This window comes from Phoxinus phoxinus (genome assembly GCF_949152265.1).
Source record: "Phoxinus phoxinus genome assembly, chromosome: 18".
Classification (NCBI taxonomy): Eukaryota; Metazoa; Chordata; class Actinopteri; order Cypriniformes; family Leuciscidae; genus Phoxinus; species Phoxinus phoxinus.
The window spans coordinates 23931124-23954455 of record NC_136893.1 but is presented as its reverse complement, the minus strand read 5'-3'; the positions used below and the strand labels follow the sequence as shown (position 1 = coordinate 23954455).

The 23332-nt window shown below is 36.2% G+C and overlaps 2 protein-coding genes across 4 annotated transcripts in view; one reads left to right on the top strand and one right to left on the bottom strand.

Moving 5' to 3' along the window:
- LOC306985338 (potassium voltage-gated channel subfamily A member 3) overlaps positions 1-23332 on the top strand; it is a 175425-nt gene that overhangs the window by 8674 nt on the left and 143419 nt on the right. Inside the window, exon 3 of one of the 2 annotated variants that reach the window (XR_013794787.1) lies at positions 10150-10258. The exons of the other annotated variant lie outside the window; for it this stretch is intronic. The gene's annotated coding sequence lies outside the window, so the exon portion shown is untranslated. Of the gene's footprint in view, positions 1-10149; positions 10259-23332 lie in introns of those variants that run through there. 2 annotated transcript variants of the gene reach the window in all.
- The window catches only part of ngfa (nerve growth factor a (beta polypeptide)), a 31990-nt gene continuing 12414 nt past the window's right edge, over positions 3757-23332 (bottom strand). Inside the window, exons 2-3 of one of the 2 annotated variants that reach the window (XM_079587488.1) lie at positions 6697-6811; positions 3757-5434 (exon numbers count right to left, since the gene is read on the bottom strand). In XM_079587488.1, coding sequence (XP_079443614.1) covers positions 4734-5423 — 690 coding nt within the window. In that variant the 5' untranslated portion in view covers positions 5424-5434; positions 6697-6811 and the 3' untranslated portion in view covers positions 3757-4733. Of the gene's footprint in view, positions 5438-6696; positions 6812-23332 lie in introns of both variants that reach the window. The other variant, XM_079587487.1, reaches the window with a different exon arrangement.

The following is a 23332-nucleotide window of genomic DNA, read 5'->3' as shown; positions in this document are numbered from 1 at the left end:
TAACCAGTGTTGGGGAAAGTTACTTTTAGAAGTAATGTTTTAATATTGCATTATGATTAAATAAATAAATAGCTTTTTATGGAAAGTAATGTTATATTTTGCATTACTTTTTATCACCTGAGCTGGGCTTGCTTTTTTGTTCTTAACAACGCAAAAGTAATATTTTTGGTAAATGTAAAGGCCCTTTCAAACCACAGGTAAAATTAATAAAGGAAATATAAGTTCCCGCCTGTACAGCTCAAGCAAACCTTTCAGCTGTGCTGCCGTTCTGAATAGGATGCAGGAGAAGAAAGTTGTGACACATATGTGATGTTTATCTAAAGAGATTTTTGCTTATTCGTCTGGTTGAATTGGATCATCAAAGGTCAGAAGCAAAGACATTGGTTAATAAAGTGAGATTCAATCAACCCGATCTCATGAAATGCATCATAGCACGCATTGTGTTTATCGTGCAATTTATACGCGGAAATTAATTTTTCCATTGATTTGATACGCACTGTAAACCCCTTGGGTAGGATTATTGGTGTTGGGTACGTGGGTATTACACGCCATAAAGTGTGTATCATATGCATGTAAAAACTAATTTTCACAAAAAGATCAGGCTGGATTAAATACATAAAGTATATTTGTGTTATTTAAAGGAACACGCCACTTTTTTTGGAAATAGGCTCATTTTCCAGCTTCCAGTTAAACAGTTTTACCGTTTTCAAATCCATTCAGCCGATCTCCGGGTCTGGCGGTAGCACTTTTAGCATAGCTTAGCATAGACCATTGAATCTGATTAGACTGTTAGCATCTCTCTAAAAAAAAAACAGAAGAGTCAAGTTTTAAAAAGGAAAAATATCTAAACTCTTTGGTAATTTTTTGAGAGAGATGCTAACGGTCTAATCAGATTCAATGGTCTATGCTAAGCTATGCTAAAAGTGCTACCGCCAGACCCGGAGATCGGCTGAATGGATTAGAAAACGGTAAAACTGTTTAACTCTAGGGGAGCTGGAAAATGAGCATATTTCCCAAAAAAGTGGAGTGTTCCTAAGATATTTAATTATTGGAGGTTTGCGTAATATTCTGTGTCTGCATTTCACAGTTTTTATTCATTTTGAGGAATACAGAATGTGTTTTTGTGCAAGTGAGATGAGTGAATGCTTACATTAGATCTACAGTAACCATCATGTTTACACACAGCGCACACAACTCCTCTGCACTCACGATTTCTCTCAATATGGGGACAGGAGAGCTGTCTGTCAATAAATGGGAAAACTTGCGTTACTTATTTGAAAAAGTTTTCTTGTAAATTTAAAAGTAATGCATCACTAACTTGTTACTTGAAAAAAGTAATCTGATTACTTCTAATACGTTACCCCCAACACTGATAATGAATATGAATCAGCTGAGTGTGTTAACATATCTCTATGATAAAGTGTTGCTTTTGTTTCACTTAACATAACTGACTTGACACGTCAATGAAGCAGGAATGCAACAGCAGTCTGGCAAAATGATTGATTTTTCTTGCTCTGCCTCCTAAAAAAGAACTGCCTCGTATAAACCGTTTGGCATTTTTAGATTTTAATTGAGACATTTTTAATCCTTTTTTTATCAAGATGACCGTTGGACGGTCTCCACAATGTAGGCGATTTCAGGTTTTACCCTCATCAAGGTGACATTTGGTCTCCACCTGACCCTCATACACACTCTCTCCCATGCTTTTCTTCTCTCTCCGTCTAAACTCTGTAATCAGAAAACATAAACATGTTCTTGCACGGACAGAGGCTCAGTTGGGACGGTCTCTCACAGACTGCCGCCAGGACCTTCATTAATTCACGATGCCCATGCACGATTCCAAATGCCGTTCAGCGCGTGCTCCTCACCAGAGGCAAGACAGCTGCTTCGCTTTACATGTGATCTCCTCTATAGTATTAATGCCGATCTGTTTTCCCCATTGTATATCTTCTTGACGTGACCCAAGGATCCAGAGTGAGATTCTAGCCTGAAATGTCTGCTAGACGTCCCAGGTCACCTTGCATGGCTGATTGCTCTATTGAGTGCATTGTCTCATTTATTTGAGCTCATTTTTATGATCATCCAACATGGATTGGAAAGGAAAGAACACGAGGGATCCCAGATAGTCCCTTAGTAGCCTATTCCAGACAATACATTCATCTCCGAGCGGGAAACAGACAGGGAGATGCTTTTTTTTGAGTGCCAACTCTACGTCAGTGGATGAACTTATGATACACCCTTGCACATCTGTCGGCACAGTTGTTGCTATGCGTTATAAACAGTGACTCTCTTCAGCTTTACCTTAGTTAAAATATTTAGTTAAATTCTATGATCAATAAGTTATTACAACATATGTTTTTACATTGATTTAACTCATCAAAATAAATTAAGCAATTTTCAACTTTTATGTTATAGAAGATTCAACTCATAAAAAAAAAAAAAAAGTCAGTTTAATGTGATCTAAGTGGTAATGACTTACATTTCCAAGTACAATCAACTTGGCAGCAAGTTTTTTTTTTTTAACAGTATACTAACAAATAATAATTTTAAAGCAAAGCTGTTTAAAGGTTACAAAAGTTTTAGGTCCTTAAAAGCTACCTGTATCTCATCTGTGTTTTTCTTGGCAAACACCAACAGTTCTGGATGTATGCAACCTGAATTCTGCTATCCGTGCGATGTAACCGATTAGCTTATAGGACTAACTGTTAAAAGTAACCCGACAAACAACCTGGATCAGTTGGGTGGTTCAGTGCAAAGATGTAAAGGGAAAACAAATGAATTGTTGTCCCGCTGCAAACTAAACCCTTGTGAAAGAGAAGTGCAGTACAGCATACTTTTTTAAAAGGGGAACTGAATGTAATGTTTTCAGACATTCAAAATGAAATGAAAATGTATTATAATTTAAAATTATATCAACTGCAGTTAGTTTAACTACTTAGACTGCTTTTTTGTTCTACTTAAGGACTTAAGTACATCTTTATATGTATTTTCATAATTACTTATTTTTACTTTTTGTCTTTGAAATTACTTATTGTCTTTGAAATATAAAGTTACTGCTGAATGTACTTACGAGCATTTATGTTAAACAAATATACTTCAATGTTATTTCTATTGAAACTTATGTCATGTTTAAATATACTTACAAGTTGTAATGATGAAAGTGCAATTTAGTACATTTACTGTAATCTTGAATAACATAGTTAAAAATATAATCAAGTTATTTACATGTGCTTTAGTAAGTCAGTCAGTCAGCACATCAAAAAAGTGCACTTTAAAGCATGGGTAAAGAGTATTAAAACTATAATTTAAAATGTGCTTTAGTGTAAAACATTTAATTTGACATTAGTACAAAGTGAACTTAAGTGTGTTGCGAAACAGTGAACCTTATTTTGGGCTATTGTTTTAGTAATATATTATCTTACATGCATATTTATTTTTCTCAAATACACTTTTAAGGTTTAAAATGCACTACAAGTGCACATTCAGTATAATGAAGTGTATTTCTTTTTCACATAGGGATACTGTATAGCATGCAGAGAATATTTGAAATCACACTCAATATGGCAGAATGTAAGTTCTGACTTAAAAAATATAAGCCTGCTCTACGTGATTTGAGCTTAAGAAGAACAATATATGATGGTAGTGTTGTATCTCAAACAGAGACAAATTCTGCTAGAACTAGCATTTGATGCAATCTAATTTGCATTCAATAAAAACATTGACTTTTCCACACCTTAATAAAAAAGCATCCTACTTGTGAAACACTCCAACACTTTAATCTTTAATCATAGATTTACTAAAAAGTATAACGTTTATAAAAACTGAAAATAAATAACACACTTAAGACTTTAGTTATTCACAAAATGAAGGTTAAATTGAGTCTGTATGCAACTTTTCCAACTATGGAAGCTTGTTTCTGCCACTGAATAAAAAAAAAGGTAATTGCGACTTTTTATGTCACAATTCTGACTTTATATCCTGCAATTCTGATTTTATATCTCGCAATCATGTGTAAAAAAGCCAGAATTGCGAAATATAAACTTGCAATTCTGATATAAAAAAATCGCAACTATCGTTTTAAATTGTTTTATTCCGTAGCGGAAAACAACTTCCATATCCAACATAATCTCAAAGCAATTCTGAACTATTTACGTTTTGGTGAATGGGTGGCTAATTCATATGAATTTGCGTAATCTCATTTGTACATTTGCGCAAAGTCCGCATTCTCCTCACTGACGGTTATGTTTATGGATGGACCTTCATGCTTACTTTTCATACAAATTCATAAGAAATCTGCATCTTGTAAAATAGTTAGCCTAGGTTTTGCACTAATTTAACTGCTTTTGTGCAAAAAACTAGTTTGAATGATCATTGAATGAGATTACGACAGAAGCAGTCTTGCATTGACATACTGTAGTGAGGTGTTTAATAAATAAGAGCATCAACAACACAACAAAAGCTTGCTTTATGTATACTGTATACACATATATATATTTATATTTATATTCTGACCGTATAAACTATATAAATATGTCATGCAGTCCTCATAACTTAAACAACCAATAATTTACAGAGTGAGGTAGGGTAGGAGGGGAGTGGGTTGTGATGTCTTGAGCAGAACAGAAAAGGGGCGGAGTCTCGGATCACCAGTACGGATGTTGTCATTGACGGGTGGGAGGGGCTTGCGACAGGAGGCTGCAGTGGGTTGGCTGAGACACCAGTCAATACATCACTCAGTGCCTCCATGAGTTGCGGCTGAGAACGCACACGCAAGCGGCGTTGATTCGGATGAACCTCCAGGCGATCTGGTTTTTGTAGGTCGTTAGCGCGCGCACATAGGTGTGCGTGTTGGTGCAATACGAGTTCCAGTGCCGGTTGTCAATCCCACGACAGCTAGAGGTTCCGGCTTTAACGCCGCTGGCTCCTTGACCTGGCTTGGGGGCCCCGACGGGCTTCGACACGCGGCATGTGGTCTCGTAGAAGAGTTGCTTCTTTACGACGTTGTTGATGCGAACGTGTGGCAGCACCGTGACTTCATTTTGCGCTAAGTCTATGGCACGGGTCAGGTTGCCGACCCAGTGCTCTTCGCTGTCGCACACCGAGTACTCGCCACGATGCAAGAAGTCGTTAGCCTTCCGCCGGACACGTGGGCGTTTGGGGCCTCCCGTTTCATTTTCCGTAGGGATCACGTCGCTGAACAGCACGCGAGGTGAGCGGTAGCGGCGCTTGTTGAAGAGTTTGGGGTCCACTGTGGGGATTTGGTCTTCATATTGTGAGTCCTGCTTGGATTGGCCGTGAGGCCTGGGGGAGTGTCGTGCTGCTGCGTGCTGATTGGCTGGCCCCTGCGCCTGGGTGTGGCCTCCCATGATGAGTGCAGCCTGGATGCTGATCAGGACGAGCAGGACCAGCGTCAACGACCTCATGGGCACTCGTCCTGCTGGCAAAGAGACAAAAACAATCATTATCATGGAAGTGTGCATTTCTCAACTTATTAGAAACACTTTCTGTCTGTAAGGTGGCCTGGATTTATGACTGGTTAAAAGGGCAGCAGGAAAAAAGGATATCATATTGAAGATATTACTGAGCTATGCATTGACGAAACCTGTCGAGAACGTGTCTAAGCCATATTTCACCCTAAAATCGAAAGGAAAAAATAAGAAATTATATTTACATCAATGTTGGCGGTTTGTAGGGTTTTTGAAAGAAGATTTACCAAGGCTACATTTATTTGCTCAAAAATACACTTAACAAAAAATATATTACAATCTAAAATAGATGGTTTCTATGCTGATTTTTTTCTTCAGTGTCACATGATTCTTCAGAAATCATTCTAATATAATGATTCGATGATCTAGACACATTTATTATGTTGTTGTTCTAAAGAATAGCATTGTTTAAAAGAAAACATTTTTGTAACAATTTAAATGTCTTTACTTGCACTTTGGTCAATGCGGCTTTGCTGAATAGTGTCTTTGGTTACACTTTATTTTAAGGTGACGTAGTTGCATTGTACTTACTCAAATAAGGACAGAGTAATATTAATTAACTACAGTACACGTACTTGCTAAAGAGTTATGGTAAGGGTTTGTTTTGGTGTTCATTATAATTATGCATAATTTACTGCTATTACAATAGGAACTACACGTAGTAATGTGTAACTACGTCGACCTTAAAATAAAGTATTGCCATGTCTTTTAATAAAATTAGAATTATTTTTTAACATTATGCATTCCAGACATTTTCATTCTCTCACTCACTCACTCACTCACTCACTCACTCACTCACTCACTCACTCACTCACTCACTCACTCACTCACTCACTCACTCACTCACTCACTCACTCACTCACTCACTCACTCACTCACTCACTCACTCACTCATGTGCGTGAGTGTGTACTTGTTTGACTCCTTTTGATGGCCAAATGTATACAACTTGTATTATGATATTAATTAATATTATGACACCCGACTCGACTAGTGAGGACATTTTACTGGTCACCACTAGTTAAAAAGCATATAAATCAGCAAAATTATGTTTTTATTCAAATATAGTGTTTTGCGCATATTTCTGTGATTGGTAGGTAGGGGTTAGTCAATATAAAATATCATTAAGCTGAGATACAATTAATGGAAGTCTATCGAATGCCATCACTAATATTGTGAAACAATATTGTGTGTGTGTGTGTGCTCACTGACCTGTGAAATGTTCAGAGTTGAAGTGAGGGCCCAATGGGCTGCTAGAGCCAGAGTCCAGTGCAGGCTGACCCCCAAGCGCCTGCCATCAGGACTGGCCTGTGTGTCTGCTTTTCTTCTGTAAAACACACAAACACAGAGAGCGTGGCTCGTTAGGTACAACAACATCCAACTATGTGTTTAGTGGTCTGATATAATCTTCTAAGCTGCATAAGGTCAATGAGCAGTGAGTTATACATATTCTGAAGTGTTTACAGTCTAGATTGAACTTGCAAACATAATTTTGTAAGGTTTTGAAAGATCTTTGCAGAGAAATCGATTTGTGACAATAAAAGCTCTGAGGTTGTGAACTGATGATATATGTCAAAAAAAAAAAACCTAATGAAGAACTACAATACCCCACAAAGCGTTGTAAATGACAGCCTCGAGTCCAGACTCCTAAAAAAATGATATATTGATTTTGCAATGAACTTATAATTTTAACTTTATAATCAATATATAATTTGTTTTTATTTGCAATGCGATAATTCCAAATGAACAAAGTCTTGTACCTTTTAACTTTTTTTTCCATATTGTATTTATTGTAATTCATCTTGGGGGCTGTTTGGTTTGTTTCTTGTCTTTTTTATTTTTGAAAAGGACAAAATAAATGAGGAAAACACTTCGGAAACCACACAAAAAGGTCAGGGTTAAGCTCTATTTACCGGCCGTATGCTCACCCGAGTCACTTCAGCCGCCTGCAATGTTTAACCACCTAAAGTGTCATTCCATCAAAAGTGTGAAATTTTACACTTCATAATGAGACCTCTGCCCCATCTGAATCACACACTAAAGTGTTTCATTAGAAACCATCCATCATGCTGAGCTTTCTGAATTTACATTAAAATCGCCACATATGGAAGCTTTAATAGAGTTAGCAAAAACAAGGAATTCATTAAAAAGAGAACTCCATAACCAACATACCTTATTACTGCATCAACAACAATACATAATGTTAAACTCAGTACAATCCAACTATATTGGATTATGATTAATATTACCTGCACAGTTTATAAGCAAAATTTCCAAAAGCAATCCATTTAGTTCTAGCCCCTGCAAACATCAGCCTCTTCCATATTTACACCACAAATAAGAAACTTCCTCACAAAATGTATTGTGACAAAAGGAACCAAGTAATAAACATGTTCATTTAAAGCCAATGTTTTTTGAAGAAGAAAGAGAGCGAGTCCCAGCACAATCCAGTGCACTGTAAAACAGTCACGCATTGAACACAGAGAGACGAGCCTGTTTCCAAACACTGCCACTCTATTTATATAAGGTAAAGCCAAGAGCAGGCGTAATGCCAAATCTGTGCTGGCATAATCTCTAGGCTTCCTAGTGTGCACACTTGTAATGGTTATTGTACAATAATAGTAATAATGATCAAAATTCACTGCACAACATCTATGCAGGATTCGTAACGGTTTGATGGTGGGATAAATTTATTTATGTGCAATGCTCACAATCAGATCATAAGCATGAACTGAAAATGCAACCCTCAACTTTGATAATCGGGAGGAATGTGAGCAGATGGTCTGCAATCTGCACACCGTTGCTTTCAGCTGATCACACTTTGTGTGTGATTGTCTGACTATGTGTGTATGTACTGTACTTGTGTAAAAAAAACAAAACAACGGAAACAGACTGTTTGCACTGAGAAGTTTTTTTTCTCAACCAGTATCAGCTTCATTACTTCAGTGTCACATGATCCTTCAGAAATCATTCTAATATAATGATTTTCTGCTCAAGACAAGAAACTGGTACAGTGTACGTGTGTGTGTGTGTGTGTGTGTGTGTGTGACAGACAGATAGATAGATGGATGGATGGACAGATATATAGATACTGTAGACAGATAGATGATAGATAGATGGATAGACTGATATATAGATGATAGACAGATAGATAGATAGATAGATAAATAGATGGCTATACGGATAGATGGATAGATAGATAGATAGATAGATAGATAGATAGATAGATAGATAGATAGATAGATAGATAGATAGATAGATAGATAGATAGATAGATAGATGGATAGACAGATGGATAGACAGATATGTAGATGATAGATAGATGGATAGATGGTTAGACGGAAAGAGAGACATACAGACAGACAGACAGACAGACAGACAGACAGACAGACAGACAGACAGACAGACAGACAGACAGACAGACAGACAGACAGACAGACAGATAGATAGATAGATAGATAGATAGATAGATAGATAGATAGATAGATAGATAGTTAGATAGATAGATGGTTAGATAGATAGATGGTTAAACGGAGAGACAGAGAGACAGATAGATAGATAGATGGTTAGATAGATAGATAGATAGATAGATAGATAGATAGATAGATAGATAGATAGATAGATAGATAGATAGATAGATAGATAGATAGATAGATAGATGGTTAGACGGAAAGAGAAACAGACAGACGGAAAGAGAGACAGATAGATAGATAGACAGATAGATAGATAGATAGATAGATGGTTAGACAGACAGACAGACAGACAGACAGACAGATAGATAGATAGATAGATAGATAGATAGATAGATAGATAGATAGATAGATAGATAGATAGATAGATAGATAGATGGTTAGATTGATGGTTAGATGGTTAGATAGATAGATAGATAGAATGATAGATAGATAGATAGATAGAAGATAGATAGATAGATAGATAGATAGATAGATAGATAGATAGATAGATAGATAGATAGAAGATAGATAGACAGACAGACAGATAGATAGATAGATAGATAGATAGATAGATAGATAGATAGATAGATAGATGGTTAGATGGTTAGATGGTTAGATAGATAGATGGTTAGATGGTTAGATAGATAGATAGATAGATAGATAGATAGATAGATAGATAGATGGTTAGATGGTTAGATATATGGTTAGATGGTTAGATATATGGTTAGATGGTTAGATAGATAGATGGTTAAACGGAGAGACATAGAGACAGAGAGACAGATAGACAGAGAGACAGATAGACAGATAGATAGATAGATAGATAGATAGATAGATAGACAGATAGATAGACAGATAGATAGACAGATAGATAGACAGATAGATATATAGATAGATAGATATATTGATAGATAGATTGATAGACAGATATATAGGTGGATAGATAGATAGACAGATAGACGGAGAGATAGATGGACGGACGGAAATATAGATGAGCTTTATTCACAGTCACCAGTAGAGGGCAAAACTGCACTAACATTTCATCACACATCTGGGGAGTAAATAGAGGCATTCATTGTCACTAGTTCAACTCTGCACATGGCAGCAAGGCATAGACTAAACTTTCCAGCAAACAAACAGGCCGGAACCAGAACTTAAAACAATAAAGCGATACAGCCGCGCACTGTGTATATGTTTCGCTGTATATGTTTTGCAGCTGAGGGCTTGAGCTCACAGACTGAGGCCGCACCCATTGTTTGCATCTGGGGCTGCTCTCACACACATGATGTTGCCCAGATGTCACCTAACCCTGCTTTCAGTGAGGAGTCTGTCACACAAGGAGAGGAGAAGGTCCTAAGTGTCTGGATTGCACCGTGTATGAACGCCAGCATCTAAATAATATAACATGACAATTGAATGTAGTTTGTAGTGTCATGATAAGATTAACAAAAACTCTAGTTTACATCAGATGCTGTAAACACATTCTGTGGTCTGTTCTTTGTGTTTGATCAGTTTAAGTTTGAACTCAAACCTGTTGAGGAACTTTCCAGGTTCAATCAACAGCATTTGTGGCATAATGTTGATCACCATAAAAGTTAATTTAATAAATCTATTGTATTAATTTTCATTTTTAATAATCATAATCTTTAAATAAAAAAATGGAAAGCTACAGTGAATCGCATGTGAAAAGGAGTGCGCTTAATTGTATTGCATGTGCACTTGTAGTGTACTCAATCTAACAAGTATATTTTTTCATTGCATAATATATCTTTACTTGCTGATAATATTAATGAAATTAAATCCCACTTACAGTAAGGGAACTTGGAGAGAGTTCACTTTCATGTCTTTGCACACTTTTTCGTTTCTTTGCACACTTAAGTGCACTTTTAAAGTTCAATTTGTAATAAAGTTTGACTTTAAAGCACATTTTAAAACATTGTTTTAATAATATTCTGTCGTGTTTTAAAGAAGTGCACTTATTAGGATGTGTTGACTAACATACTAAAGCACGTGTAAAGCACTTGATTATAACTTTAACTATAGTGTGTTATTCAGTATTACATGTAAAATGTACTAAATTACAAATTCATCCTGCAAATGTGTAATTACAAATATATTTTAATGCATGATAAACAAGGAACAATAGAAGTTACATTAAAACGTATTTAATATTTATTATGCTTACCATGTTTCAAAGACAATATAAGTTAATTCGGAAATTACATTTAAAGATGTACACAAGTCCCACTTTCCCACTACAATCAACTTGGATGTATTAATCATGTCAACTGAAATTACGTTAAACTGACTTAAAAAAAAATATTTGAATCTTGTAACTTGCGTAATTTATTTTAAAGCATTTAAATCAATGTAAAAACATATGTTGTTATAACTTATTGATAATATAATTTTTTACAGTGAATACTGAAGTGAGTCAAAAAGCACTTAATGCATTTCATATAAATTTAAACGAATACATTTTCATTTAATTAACAAATGCAATTAAGTGTCCAAAACATATTGCATTCAGTTTGCACTCATTTTAAAGTATATTATTTCTGTAATATTTACTCTTTTAAAAAAAAAGTATGCTGCATGTAATTATTTTTCATAAGCGAGTGAATGGAACGTGTATTTATATAGTATCCGTAACATATAGTGTATATATATATATATATATATATATATATATATATATATATATATATATATATATATATATATACACTATATGTTACGGATACTATATATTTTAAAAGTACTTGCCAAAACTTCTTTGCCATGATAACACCTAAACCCCCTTAAACCAACCATAAAAATGACAAGAACAGTTTTACAGCTCAAATAATACACACGTTTTAACCGAATAATGAATAGTAGTGCTTTTATAAAATTACAAGCTACACATTTCTGCTCTCCAAAAATGTTCCCAATTCCCTGCCATTATAAGTGTGTCACAGATGTTGTTCATAGAGCTTAATTTGTTTTTAACCTGAAACATAACTCTAAAAGGCTGAACATATTAACCAAGTTGTCAACTTCTCTCATAACCATTGTCACAGTTTGAAGAAACATTATGGCACTTTTGACCCCAACACATTTGAAGTAACCTGATTATAAAATGTTATGATTCTTATTTCGAAAGACATGGAGCTGCTGCTCTCTTGTACCGGTTCAGAAATCCCCACCAGCACATGTGCAGCATGTATAAACACACACTCATCAAACTGATACACAACGACTAGCCCTCTAGTCCTGTAGCGCTGAGTACACTTTGTATTCGAATGCTACATAAATTAGCTCCGAATTCCCTTTGGCGAAACCTATATAAACACACCGCGCAGCGCAGCCACCGAGGGTCAGAATGGTTTACTGAAGACCACCAACCCGCGGTGCTCAGAATGCACTTTTTCTTCACTCACAGACTTTCCAAACGTCTAACATTCATCACGTGACAATAAAACACAGGCTGGCACCTGAATCAGTCTTTGCCAGAAATTGGTGATGACAGGAGGGGTTTTGTGAGAGATTACAGTGGTTTGAGGTTTGTGGTTGTTATCCATTCTGTTTATTTTAATGTTAAAAATAACACAAGCCATCAAGGCCTATACCTTCCTGTAGAGGAAACGAAAAAAGGAGGCAAGAGGGAAGCTGATCTGCACGTGTAAATGCAGAGATTTACTTTCAGTTTTCAGTGCAAATAAACATTTTAAAAAATCACTCGAATGTTTGTTTTTCCCTCAAAACTATAAATTTTTAAATCATTTATTATGCATGCTGTCATGAGGCGCTGGATATTTTACTTAAAAATGGTCCTGCAAAATGCTCCAAACATGCAAAGTTGGTTTATGACATAACTGCAATAAAGTATAGTTAACAATCACTTGTTTACAAAGTGCCAGGGGAAGTCAAACTATCTTTACTTAAGATTTTCTTATACTGAAAATGTTAATTTCCTGTCATCTCTTGATATACCTGAAAGCAGATTTTTCCTAATATCTGCCATTATTAGCAGAACACATTTTACACATAAGGGGAAAATCAATCATGTCAATAATTAAAAAAGGTTCATAATTTAAAGCTCTTTCTTGGCCTTAAGTTAAACATTACAAGTCAGACTCCTCCTCATCACCATGGTAAGGCCAATGCTAACTTTTTTCTTTCTGTTTTAACTATAGCATTTATGTAAAATAGCCTCCTAGAAACTATAGCTACAATACGCCACAGTTGTAACATAAATCTTTAGTGAAAAATCGATTCCCTTAACAGATACTGTAAATTCTAGTTAGTAAAAAAATTCCATAATAAATACAATGGAATGTGATAAAGTCATGAGTAGTTTAAAAAGCTGTCTAATTTAAGTTGGAGGTCACCTTTTTGGTTCATGTGGCTGTTTTAGATCATGTTTGACTTTATCTATAGCGTTTTAAAGTGGAACATTCGCCATAGAATTAAAATGGGCCGCACATTTATAATCAGCGTCGCGATAGGAATGGCTCGCACAAATCGTTTAGAGCACGCTGGTGAACGTGGCGCGCCACTTGTGCAAAATTAAATAATTGGGCTTCAATCACAGTCATATTGCTCAGGCTCTGTTTATACCAGGTATTAAGATGTTTCGATGTCCATCACAAGTGGACGACACTAAATACAGGAGTAAACGGGTCTAGAACGCTTTGAGCTCGTCCACTTTCTATCGCTTCCAGAGGTAGTTGAAAACACATTAGACCGGATTGCTTTCGTAGAGTAAACGATCATGTGGTCGAATGCGTTCGAACAGCCACTAAAGACCCTGTTCTCTCTACATACTGACCTAATGAGTGACATTATGAGAAGAGCTCTAGCCAGACTGGATTAAAGTTTGTCGGCTGGAGACCCAAGTTTGGTTTTGTAGATGAAAAACATACCAAGCATAATTGATCTCATAACTGATAATCTCACATTCCTGATTTCTAAAACACTCTCACAGCGTTCTGTCATATTTACAGGACTGTAATATGACAATTCTACAAAGGAACACTTATCTTTAGCAACACTATGAAAGTAAATAGCAGGCACAACAATACTGGTATAACCATATATACTATTAGTACAATATGCATCACATGACTAAACATGCATCATCTGGTTCAAAAGCCTCTGTTTTCACAGTCCAGAAGAAAAGACACTGTACAACCATTTACATAAACTAATGAAAGCAAAAATAAGGTTATACTTCAAAGGTTATTTCCAATGGTCCACTTTAGACATTCAACTAACTCTCATTACAATATTAGTAGACTGTGTAGCGAGACTGTTAGTAGACTATTAGGTTAGGGTTAGTTGTTAGGACTCGGGGTTTGTAAAATAAGTTGACGTAGTTGCAAAGTCACTTATAGTCAGTGGGATGTTTGTTGAAGGAGCATCAAAATAAAGAGTTAGCAGATATTAAGCAGACTGTCTACCAATACTCTAATAATTTCTAGTTGATGTGTAGTTGCAAAGTTACTTATAGTCGTCAATAGACGAGCAATCTGCCCCTTGAAATAAAGAGGAAAAAAAGGAGCTTTCTATTAATCAGAATTCCCATCACACTTAACTACAATAACGCTTGTTTTCATATGAGGTTTAATTTATGCTTAATGACATGGGAAAAACCACAAATGAGCCTCGTAAAACAAGCCTCTTAAATCTACAATGAGCGATTCTCCTTTAATAACCAGCAATGCTGAGGCAAACATTGTTCAATTCATTTTCTTTTATGAGCGTACACTTAGTGTATTTTGACATCATAGTTATCCAATAATGTGTCTGTTTTAGTAAAACTTTTCTATATTAAATACCATATAATATTGAGGTTATGTTCATAGCTACAGTCTGATGTTCAAATTTCTGCCATGTATAATGTACTATGATATTTGGCAAAAGTGTGTATATTCTGCCCTAAAAGTATGTATTTGCTGGTGAAAGGAAAGTGTATTCAACTACACCATCAAATTGCATCTTGGTACCACATACCCCTGTTTTCATTTGCATTTAAGCATTAGTGAAAATTTGTAAATTAATTTCATTCACTTCAGGTTTTAAAACTGTTTAGTATGCAATTTTTCACTATGCACATAATATCTGAATTACTTGCTTGACTGTTTTTTGTTGACTTGATTGAAAAACTAAAAATTGCACCGATATGAACATTTTGGCCGATAATTCTTTATATTTGAAAGAAGATAACCGATATATTGGCCGATAAATATAAATCCAAAGTTGTATGTAATTTTGAGAGCCTGATTACAAAAACAAAAGTCTCATCATTAAAAGTAAAACAAGTATAATGATGTTCTCATTCTAATTTTATGTAGCCGATACGACAGACTCATGCACATGCACTTAACTGTATTTTCCTTTTTGAAGTCAATCATATTTCAAGCAGTTCAAAACCATCATGACAACCACATGTGCATCTGAAGTGTCCCAGCTGCAGGAAATAATTCATTATTTATCGGCTTTAATATATCGTCGGCCATATTTTCTTATCGGGCTGATAACGATAACATTAAAAATGAATTTTTTTTTAGGTTTGGTTTATTTCAGACAGACAACTTAATTTCAACACAGGTGAGCTGACAAATACTGATACCGATATGGTGGCTTATATATCGTGCATCCCTATTAAAAAAAAACTATTTTCATTTCCAAGATGATCACTGGACACAAAGAATTAATGCAGTAAGTCATGTGACCAAAATGTACTGTTTGAAATGCGTAGCGTTACATAATATGTATTGTTCGGCATACTGTTTAAAAAATATACTGGGTCCCACGTTATATTAAGTGTATTTAACTACAATGTAATTCCATTTTAATTTGTAATTTGATACAGTTCGTTTATTGTGTCCATACATGTTATTGCATTGTACTTATATTTTAATTAAACCTGCATGTAATTGTCTGTTATTATGTATTACATCTTAACCCACCCTCAAACTTACCCATACCACCAAATCTGTCCTAAACTTACCCGTATCCACCAAACCTGTCCTAAACTTACCCGTATCCACCAAACCTGTCCTAAACTTACCCATATTTACCAAACCTGTCCTAAACTTAACCCTTATCCACCAAACCTGTCCTAAACTTACCCGTATCCACCAAACCTGTCCTAAACTTACCCTTATCCACCAAACCTGTCCTAAACTTACCCTTATCCACCAAACCTGTCCTAAACTTACCCGTATCCACCAAACCTGTCCTAAACTTACCCGTATCCACCAAACCTGTCCTAAACTTACCCTTATCCACCAAACCTGTCCTAAACTTACCCGTATCCACCAAACCTGTCCTAAACTTACCCGTATCCACCAAACCTGTCCTAAACTTACCCGTATCCACCAAACCTGTCCTAAACTTACCCGTTTCCACCAAACCTGTCCTAAACTTACCCCGTTTCCACCAAACCTGTCCTAAACTTACCCGTATCCACCAACTCTGTCCTAAACTTACCCGTTTCCACCAACTCTGTCCTAAACTTACCCGTATCCACCAAACCTGTCCTAAACTTACCCGTATCCACCAAACCTGTCCTAAACTTACCCGTATCCACCAACTCTGTCCTAAACTTACCCGTATCCACCAAACCTGTCCTAAACTTACCCGTTCCACCAAACCTGTCCTAAACTTACCCGTATCCACCAAACCTGTCCTAAACTTACCCGTATCCACCAAACCTGTCCTAAACTTACCCGTATCCACCAACTCTGTCCTAAACTTACCCGTTTCCACCAACTCTGTCCTAAACTTACCCGTATCCACCAAACCTGTCCTAAACTTACCCGTATCCACCAAACCTGTCCTTATCTTACCAATACCACCAAACCTGTCTTAAACTTAACCATATCCACAAAACTGGTCATAAACTTACCAGTACCACCATATCTGTCCTAAACTTTCCCATTACCAGCAAACCTGTCCTAAACTTACCCGTATCCACCAAATCTGTCCTAATCTTACCCATACCACCAAATCTGTCTTAAACTTGCCCGTATCCACCAAATCTGTCTTAAACTTACCCGTATCCACCAACTCTGTCCTAAACTTACCCGTATCCACCAAATCTGTCCTAAACTTACCCGTTTCCACCAAACCTGTCCTAAACTTACCCGTATCCACCAAACCTGTCCTAAACTTACCCGTATCCACCAAACCTGTCCTAAACTTACCCGTTTCCACCAAACCTGTCCTAAACTTACCCGTATCCACCAAACCTGTCCTAAACTTACCCGTATCCACCAAACCTGTCCTAAACTTACCCGTATCCACCAACTCTGTCCTAAACTTACCCGTATCCACCAAACCTGTCCTAAACTTACCCGTATCCACCAAACCTGTCCTTATCTTACCAATACCACCAAACCTGTCTTAAACTTACCCATATCCACAAAACTGGTCATAAACTTACCAGTACCACCATATCTGTCCTAAACTTTCCCATTACCACCAAACCTGTCCTAAACTTACCCGTATCCACCAAACCTGTCCTAATCTTACCCATACCACCACATCTGTCTTAAACTTGCCCGTATCCACCAAATCTGTCCTAATCTTACCCATACCACCAAATCTGTCTTAAACTTGCCCGTATCCACCAAACCTGTCATAATCTTACCCATATCACCAAACCTGTCCTAATCTTACCCGTATCCACCAAACCTGTCTTAAATTTAACCTATATCCACCAAACATGTCCTTAACTTACTGGTATCCACCATACATGTCTTAAACTTACCCGTATCCACCAACTCTGTCCTAATCTTACCCATACCACTAAACCTGTCTTAAGCTTTCCCGTATCCACCAAACCTGTCCTAATCTTACCCACACCACCAAACCTGTCTTAAACTGATCCGTATCCACCAAACCTATCCGAAACTTATCCGTATCCACCAAATCGTATATGTGACTAAATCGGATCCAATACTCGTACTGTGCAGTTCTCAAAACTTTTTTTGAGCTATAACAATAATAATAAAAAAGGGAAAACAATAAAAGTACAACATGAATTTATAAATTGCAGAAAAAAACAACATTTTACATTGTTTGCACGTGTGCACTTTAACACAAATTATGTAACGTAACATCAAGAGCAGAACAGACACATGCAATTTCATTTCTGACTGAATGCATGTCTGTAGGTTTAGCAACCTGTTAAAAGATTTGGTTGTGAGTGTCAACAGTGTATTTTGTCAAAGCACACAGCTCTTCTGAGGTGCTGACAGCACATCAGAGATAATGAAGCAGTGCTAAAGACAGATGGCCTCTTTTATCAACAAAAGACAAAAGGAAAGAGAATAAGACAAAGAGAGGCATGGGAGAGGATGAGAAATGGCTGAGCATTTGTCTGACAGACTTCACAGAGTTATTCTCTTACAAAAATACCAAATAATTTGAGCCCTTGTTGGCACAGAACGTTGCCTCTCTCCTGACTAAGTGTTGCAAATGAATGTGATCAAGTGTTTAATATACTGCTATATAAAGAAATCCTGAAAACACAACAGCAAAATGAACTGAATGTGCTTTTAGATCAATGTAAGTGTGTTTAGATTGTGTCGCCACAGCAGTATGTGCTTTGTCAATGCATTAGCAGCTTCACACTTAATGCATCATAGCTGGAATATGCATAGTTAATTATGCTAATCTATGTGAATGTAAACTCATCTGATTGCTATTTTGATATATAATTCTCTCTATCTTTTGTAATCATTATAACAGCATTGCACAGCTGTTGAACTCAACAGAGACTGATACACGCCAGAACTGGTTTTAAAGGGATAGATAGTTCAGCCAAAAATGACAATTCTGTCATCATTTACACACATTCATGATGGTCAAACCCATATGATTTTTCAATTGTGAAAAATAGAAATGTAAAAAAATCCCAAAAGCACAATTAAAATGTAATTTAAAGTAGTTCATATGACTATTTTCCAGCATATTCACTGCGGTAAAATTTAACTCTGTGTAATGAGGCACTGTATTTGCATGTGGACAGAGGAGGGGAAGATTTTACTTAAGACCTAAACTTATCGTCACACAAAGCTTAAAACTTGGAAAATAGTAATTTTTAAGAAACTTTTATGTCCATATTCAGTTGTGCTGTATGGAAAAAGAGTGGCAAAGACATTCAGGACATTAATATTCTACTTTTGTATCCCATACAGGTTTGAGGATGAGCAAATATAATAACAACATATGAATTCCCTTTAAACGTTAAAGATGTTTTTGTTGGAAATGGTTCCAGTAAAAAGCCTTAGCACACCAAAAGTCCTTTAAATGAAAGGAATAATTGTATTTTGTACTTTGAATAATTGTGAATATAAATAAGATATACATATGCACATGTACACTGACAATTAATAAACATACTCTTAATTTAGCACATCACTTATTTCCAAAATCAATTTGTCTCGTATATCAAATGATGCTTGCTGTACCTTACAATGTATTTACTCACAATAAGTAAACATGACAGCACAAAATAGACTGTGTAAAAGCCTGATGCACTGTTAAACCAGTTTTTACTTCAATGAAAAGGTTTAGCAATAATAGGATCATTTTTACTCACCCTCATGTCATTCTAAGCCTGTATGCTGTTATTTCTTCAATGGTAAACAGGGAGAACAAAAATGGAGAATTTTGAAATGGTACACTACAGCGCTTTTCCAGAATAAAACCCTCCGTCATGCTTAAAATGGAAAAAAAAAATAAACAATAAATGTTGAATGTACCTATTTTGTTACATTTTATGTTGTTATTTGAGCTTGAAAGATGTGGCCATAGTGACCTGTTGTTACACTGTAAAAAGTTTTTTAGAGACTTTTAGAAAAAAGAAGAAGATGAAACCTGTTGCCTTAAAATGACCAAATAAATAAACCATGCGTAGTTAAAAAAATTAAGTTATGTGGAATTGTCAAGTTCACATAACTTAATTTTTTCAATTATGCATGAAGTATACTTAACTTAAAAAAATTAGGAAACCTGTTGCTTTAAAATTAAGTATACTTCATGCATAATTGAAAAAATTTAGTTATGTGAACTTAACTTACACATAACATTTTTTTTCAGTTACGCATGGTTTATTTATTTTGTAATTTAGGCAACAGGTTTCCTCACTTTTTTAAAGTTAAGCCAACTGATCACTTTTTACAGTGTATGTATGGAAAAGAGCTACGTGGATATTCTTAAGAAATTCTACAGAAAAATAACAGCATACTGGTTTGAAAATCATGAAAGTAAATAAATTATGAGCAGTGAAGATACCAATATCTTCAACATCAGGACAAATTAAAATCACTTGGTTTAGTTTTAACTCCAAAATCAAACTCATTTCATAGTAATACAAATTAAATCTGTGGAAAATACCACAGTAAAATTGACAGCAGAACAATGTTACCCTGACCTGTATCTGCACCACGATCTAAGGCATCCATCAGACATTGCATAAAGTAAATCTTTCACGGTTATCTTTGGGGAATACGCATGAAAACGAGACTTCCGCGCTCAGAATTCAGCAGAGGATGTGTCCAAAAAGCTGCACTGAATTTGAGGAATGATTGTATGCATTTCTGTTGAAGAGCTGAAGAATAACATCGGACCGTCCAGATGGAATACCAGCATTATTATGTTAATGATGAGTTGCACAAACACATATGGACACAGATACATATAGTGCGTACACACACATGGATGTCTGTACATCGTAAATTTGGCAGAAGACAAAGCGACCATTGGGACAGCTGTGAAATGGTATTTTAAACACAGCTGCTGTTTTGTAGACAGTACAAAAGTGAACAGGAAGTAGCGTGAAATTTGTTTAGGATGTGAGAGCATTGTTGTAAAAATCTACCTTTCGACTACTTTTGTCCAAAAATTCTCATTAAAAAGAATACCTGAAAATCTATTCAGATGCATTAAGTCGAAAAAGTACAAACTTGTACCATTGCTTTTTTAAATTGTATTATTTGATAGGGAAATCACAGAAATTATTAACACACAAGAAAAGAAAACATGGAACCAAAGTTGTTGTTTTTTAAAATATAAAATAAGCAGATTTTGAAGGTGATATACATTGTTTTTGAATACAGCACATTTTTTGGGTCAGTGATGGTTGTACAGGCTGTTGTCTTTCTCAAAGCTCCCAGGCATGAGAAATCACTTGAGGTGAGCTCTCCAATAGCTCACAGGACAGCCAAATGTTTCCCAAACAAACCTGACGACTTCCTGGATAGCCTGACAGCTAAGATCATTTAGAGCCTTTCCTCCAAACAATTTAAACAGATGCAGACGAGAGGACAAGGGCTGTAAGCGAGCATTGTACATCATTTGTGTCCCTTGGTCAAGTCAAGTCTTGGTCAAAACTCAGAGTACTGCTTTTAGACTTTTATAAGCGTTTCTTGATTAAATCTAAGCACTGCTGCAATGCACAACTCCCACTCTGAACAGTTGATTTGATATGGCTTTGAGCCTTGTGTTTGGTGCCAACACTAAATGATGGGAACATTAGTTCATTTGTTTTCACATTGTGATGCAGCCAAAATCGACTCAGTGCTTTTTTAGAAAATTGAAGCGTTTCCGATTTTACTGTGAGCTGTTTGTTACAGAATACTTCTGATTGCTAAAGGAAAAAAAAGCATTTTGGAAAAAAGAGATGAGCAAATGCACATTCAGTAATAATTAAAATAACACTGAAGTAGCAAAGTCTAAAGAAGGTTGGAGCATTGCTCAAAAGTGATGTCATTTCCTTCACTGTTAAAATATGTTCTTATATCCCAGCTTAAAATGCAGGAAAGTCTTTAAATAAGCCACTGGAAAGTTGACTACCTAAAAAGTGTAAACACTGTGGTGCTATCAAAACATCGGTCCGTTTGTTTGAGTATCCCAACCAGGGATGTGTTTCCCAAAAACGTTAGTTAGCCAATTATGGGCGCAAGGTCTATCATTACTAGCATAGTTCAAAGATTTGGTGTTTCCCAAATCCGTAGTTCCAATGATCAATTCGCAAACAGCATCTCAAGTTTGTGTGGTTGGAACTACAGCTCTCGACCTGTTGTTAGAAGCGGTTTCTTGTTAGGATTTATAGATCTTGCTCTTGGGAAAAATAAGCAAGCTTACATGCAATACATTCTATATCTATACACATTTCAATCTATATATTTTAGGGGCCGTTTACACGCCGGCCCCTACAATCTGTGTGAACTGGGATCCTTTTGACAATGGTATCGTCTGTACGTGGAAAACTCAAAGGAAAAACTTTTTCTGTAAGCATATTGTTGTCGTGTACTGTAAATGTAACCTTAGTGTGTCAGCAATCTGTCATCTGTTCATGACCTCATTAACGATGGTCCTATATTGTTGGATCAAATGACGAAGGTTTGGCCATGTTACTACTGTTTCTGGAAACACGACGCAAGATGCACATCCAAAGTAGCACGCATGCTCCTTGTATGCACTTAAAGGGTTAGTTCACCCAAAAATGAAAATAATGTCATTAATGACTCACCCTCATGTCGTTCTAAGCCCGTAAGACCTCCGTTCATCTTCGGAACACAGTTTAAGATATTTTAGATTTAGTCCGAGAGCATTCTGTCCCTCCATTGAAACTGTATATACAGTATACTGTCCATGTCCATAAAGGTAATAAAAAGATCATCAAAGTAGTCCATGTGACATCAGTGGGTTAGTTAGAAGTTTTTGAAGCATCGAAAATACTTTTTGGTCCAAAAATAACACAAAATAAGACTTTATTCAGCATTGGTATTCTCTCCCGGGTCTGTTGTGAATCTGCGTTCACGACTCCGCAGTGACGCTGCTGACGGAAGACGCTGATGACGTGTTATCTGGTGCGCCCGAGCTTCGTTTACAGTCTGAGGGAGACGCACGCTATATTCAAGCTATTCTACATTGTTTGCGTGGATATCATTTTTTTAATGGTGCGTAAATGTGCATGTCGCGGATGAGACACTTTTACAGCGTGCGTTTCCCTCAGTCTATAAATAAAACTCGGGCGCACCAGAAATACACGTCATCAGCGTCTTACGCCATCAGCGTAACTGTGAAGGATTGACAACAGACCCGGGAGAGAATACAATGCTGAATAAAGTCTTTTGTGTTATTTTTGGACCAAAAAGTATTTTTGATGCTTCAAAAACTTCTAACTAACCCACTGATGTCACATGGACTACTTTGATGATCTTTTTATTACCTTTATGGACATGGACAGTATACTGTATATACAGTTTCAATGGAGGGACAGAATGCTCTCGGACTAAATCTAAAATATCTTAAACTGTGTTCCGAAGATGAACGGAGGTCTTACGGGCTTAGAACGACATGAGGGTGAGTCATTAATGACATTATTTTCATTTTTG